The 4,112-nt window shown below is 38.4% G+C and overlaps 1 protein-coding gene across 1 annotated transcript in view; it reads right to left on the reverse strand.

The window, feature by feature from the left end:
* LOC104825226 (probable aquaporin PIP2-5) overlaps positions 1–671 on the reverse strand; it is a 2,325-nt gene extending 1,654 nt beyond the window's left edge. Inside the window, exons 1-2 of the mRNA XM_010557516.2 lie at positions 253–671; positions 19–163 (exon numbers count right to left, since the gene is read on the reverse strand). Coding sequence (XP_010555818.1) covers positions 19–163; positions 253–559 — 452 coding nt within the window. The 5' untranslated portion in view covers positions 560–671. The remainder of the gene's footprint in view (positions 1–18; positions 164–252) is intronic.
* Between the last annotated feature and the right edge of the window lie 3,441 nt (positions 672–4,112).

Consider the following 4,112-nt stretch of genomic DNA (forward strand, 5'->3'; position numbering starts at 1 on the left):
CGCCCGCCGTAGCGGCTGTAATAAGAGCTCTGGAAGGCTTTGACCAAACCCACACCGCAGATGGCTCCAAGGCATTGAGCCACAATGTACATCACTGCTCTCACCAGCGACACTTTCCTCGCCAGCAACAGCCCGAAGGTCACCGCCGGATTTATGTGCCCTCCTGCCAATTCCCACATTTTGTTTACATAGTTGGTCCGAACTAAACTTTTTAGGGTTTATCAGGTTGTGAAGAAGAAGAAGAATACGAACCAGAGATTCCGCCGGTGCAGTAGACGAGGATGAAGATCATGCCACCGAAGGCCCAAGCAATACCCAAGATTCCGACACCGCCGCACTGATCAGCACCGGCGTTGAGGGTGGCGTCGGTCTGGCTCTTGTAGCCGATGACGGTCAAGACGGTGATGTAGAGGAAGAGAAGAGTCGCTATGAACTCTGCGATCACAGCTCTGTAGAAAGACCACTTCCCCAGCTCCGCCGTGTCGAACACCGGAGCCGGCGGTGGATCGTGGTAATCCTTGCCGGAGAACGACCCTTGTTCCGCCACGTCCTTCGCCATTGCTTCTGGTTTGTTCTTCTTCCTCTGATGAGAGAAGAGAAATTAGACAGAGAACTATGTTTTCGTCTGTGGGAGGAGAGAGAGAGAGAGGGAGGTGAGAGGAGCACATGGTTGAGGAAGGGGTGATGGGGTATTTATGGGTGCAAGAAGATGGTATGATCTTGTGTAATACTAGTATTTTTTAATCATTTGTATTATATTTTACTCTATGATTTGATATTTTATAAAAGAAATGCTATGAAATATAAAGTGAAAAATCATGACGATATTTAGGTGAAGTGCTTCATTTGCTTTCGTGTTTATAAAGTTCACATCATGATGACAGTGATACTTCATTAGTATATGTGTTTTAACATACGAACGATTTTTTTTGTAAAGAATTAAAATTAAATTTGAAAATAATCAAATCCAAGCCCAGCGCAACGGAAATTCAATATATATATATATATATAATTATAAAAGATTTGAATTGAGTAAATGTTTAACGAATCAAAGTTCAATTAGATCATAAACACACACATACAATATCAAATCATGAATTATACAACTAAGTCAATTAGTATCAATGAATAAAATATTTCTCAAGACATGTCCGAAAAGTGGTATACAGTTCAATTGATTACATCTTCCATATTTTATATAAGAAAAGGCACATTTCTTTTCATGTTAAAAAATCAATATTTTGTTTCTACTTAAATAAATCCATAAAAGATCATATCATGTTGAATTTGCGACTTTAGGGTTTATCAAGTCCTGGCAAGAGAACGCATGCCACCGTCACTTCCAAAATCTAAGATCCTTGGCGGATTTTATACAGATACAACACTTATATATATTATATAAGAATTTGAAAAACAGTGATATATGCAGAAAATGATGGTTAATAATGACAAAAAAAGGGAAAATTTTATATATGGTGAATTTTGGGATGATGGGGAAGTGGGTGTGTTCGCTTTCACCTAACCAACTTGACTGTACAATGCCAAACATTGCATTATTTTGTTACATTTTTTTTTTACATTTTGTCACTTTCTTTTTCTTTTTGAATCTTCTTTTAAAATATTTTCCAATGTTTATTTTACCACCCACTTGCAATTTAAGCTTTATTGAGGATGGTCCACCTAATTTCCCCTTTACTTCTTTATTTTTTTCCCTAATTTTTCTTTTGGGTTGTTAATTAAATCACTTAAACCAATTTGTTTTATCGTGAGTGTCCACTCTGTTATAGATCCGGAGGAAAGACAACGGAAAAAAGAGAATGAAATTGAACCGAGGGACCGGATATCGCTTCAAGGCGTGTAAACACTTTCCTAAAACCGTTATTCCGTCCATTACGAGCAAGGACTACCGGAATACGATTCTGAGATACAATAAAGAGAAATACGTTCTAGAATTGCTCGTTCAAAACGCACAGACAAGGAAACGTGAAGAAGAAGATGAACGAAAGCTTTCGAGAGAGTTTTTGCAAGAAACTTTCGAAAGTGCTCTCAAAATCTCTCAAAAATGGAATAGATCTCGTACCCAACTTATTCTGACGTCTTTAGCATATAAACACCAAAAAAACATCACCAAAAGTTGCAAAATCTGCAGTTTTCACGCGAAGAATCGCATCAGTTTGTATTTAACTGACATGGTCCGAGTTACACTTGACACAACACGAAGTACTTCTCACAAACTTTTGACTCAGATCGAGTTCCACCTGACACGGGCCGTGTCAAATTTCTGTGCAACACGAGTTTTTCCTTAGAAAATCAACACGATCCGAGTTAAATCTAACACGGACCGAGTTACATTACTGTAAAGAAAATTTCGTTTTCGTCATGAAGATTGAGTTCTACTTCACCCGAGTTGAGGTATACCTCACTCACAAACCGAACAACTTTACTGCCAAACACATATGTGTTTCACCGATCCATATTATATCATTTACGAATATTTAACTCCTCCACCATATCCATAATACATATAACTATGAATCTCTTGAGAGATTATTAATAAACCACATTCATTTACTCTAAAAATACCAACAATCCTACACCATTTTTAGAGTAAAATATGCAATGGACAATCAAACAATTAATCATTCATCTTCACAATTCTGTGCATAAATGAAAGTGTCTTTACGATTGAACTTCTACTTAGTGTAATATACAACAATAGACTCGAATTCCGTAGGTGTCGATAACGATTGAACCTACGCAATCCTTGTTGAGCTACCAAGTATACACACACAGAATCAATAGATTTCCTTGTATATCTTGACACTATATCGACCATGTGTCCATATCCCCTTCACAAGCACATAGATGTCGAGCCACCAACATCTTGAAGCGGCCACACTTCATGCTCGCATAGGTGAATTCTTTCAAATCATGCTCTGCAACTAAGCACTTTGTCAAAGAATTCATTAAGTATTAAACAACCTCTTTACGTTGCAAACCAAGATGCTTACCTCGGGATGATTTACTTCTAAGCATCTACAACCACATATTAGAGGATTTAACTCATTGAACTCAAGATCTAACGTTGTATTAGACGTTGAGTTGAGATTCCTTTAGTTGTGATTTAATCAATAGGCCCAAGACCCATCCCTATAGTCATTTTGTGCAACATGTCCTTCGACAAACTCTTGGTAAGAGCATCAGCCAAGTTTTGTTTTGTACGCACAAAATCCACCACTATGGCCCCATCTTTTATAAGACCGTTTACATAGCTATATCGTAAACCAATATGTCTAGACTTTCTGTTATATACATGGCTATATGCCTTAGCCAATGTCGCTGCGCTATCACAATGTATTGTGATAGGCAATACCGGTTTAGGCCATAATGGTATCTCGAATACCAAATTCCTTAGTCATTCTGCTTCTTTTCCCGCAGAAGCTAAGGCAATGAATTCCGACGCCATCGTCGAATCCGAAATGCAATTTTGTTTCTTGGAGGCCCAAGAAATCGCAGCTCCACCTAGTAGGTACAACCAACCACTCACCGAGGCATGATCCTCTTCACTAGAGTTCCAACTCGCATCCGTATATCCTTCTAACACCGAAGGTTGACACCAAAGGTGCGGTAGTCTCATGAATCACTACTATGGGTTCAAAATACGTAGGATCATAGTATTCCCCTCCCCTATCAGTCCTAAGCTTCTTTAGCTTAACCCCGAGTTGTAACTCAACCTCGGATTTATACGCTCTAAACCTATCAAGAGCTTCATCCTTTGAATGCAACAAGAACACATAGCAAAACCGTGTAGCATCTTCTATGAATGTAACTACGTACTTCTTATTTCCTAAAGACGGTGTACTGTGCAAATCACATAGATCACTATGTACTAGTTCTAACATTTCCGAACTTCGTTCTATGCTAGAAAAAGAATGACGAGTTATTTTTGTTTTCATGCATGTAATACATTTTCCATCATTCAACGTGCATGGTGGAATTAAATCCATTTTCGACATAAAGTTAACACGTTTGTAATGAACATGTCCTAGTCTAACATGCCCCAACATAGGCACATCGAAATCCTTAACAACAAACGAAGAAGAAGTTCGTCT

Source organism: Tarenaya hassleriana, unplaced genomic scaffold, assembly GCF_000463585.1.
Source record: "Tarenaya hassleriana unplaced genomic scaffold, ASM46358v1 Cleome43, whole genome shotgun sequence".
NCBI classification, from domain to species: Eukaryota; Viridiplantae; Streptophyta; class Magnoliopsida; order Brassicales; family Cleomaceae; genus Tarenaya; species Tarenaya hassleriana.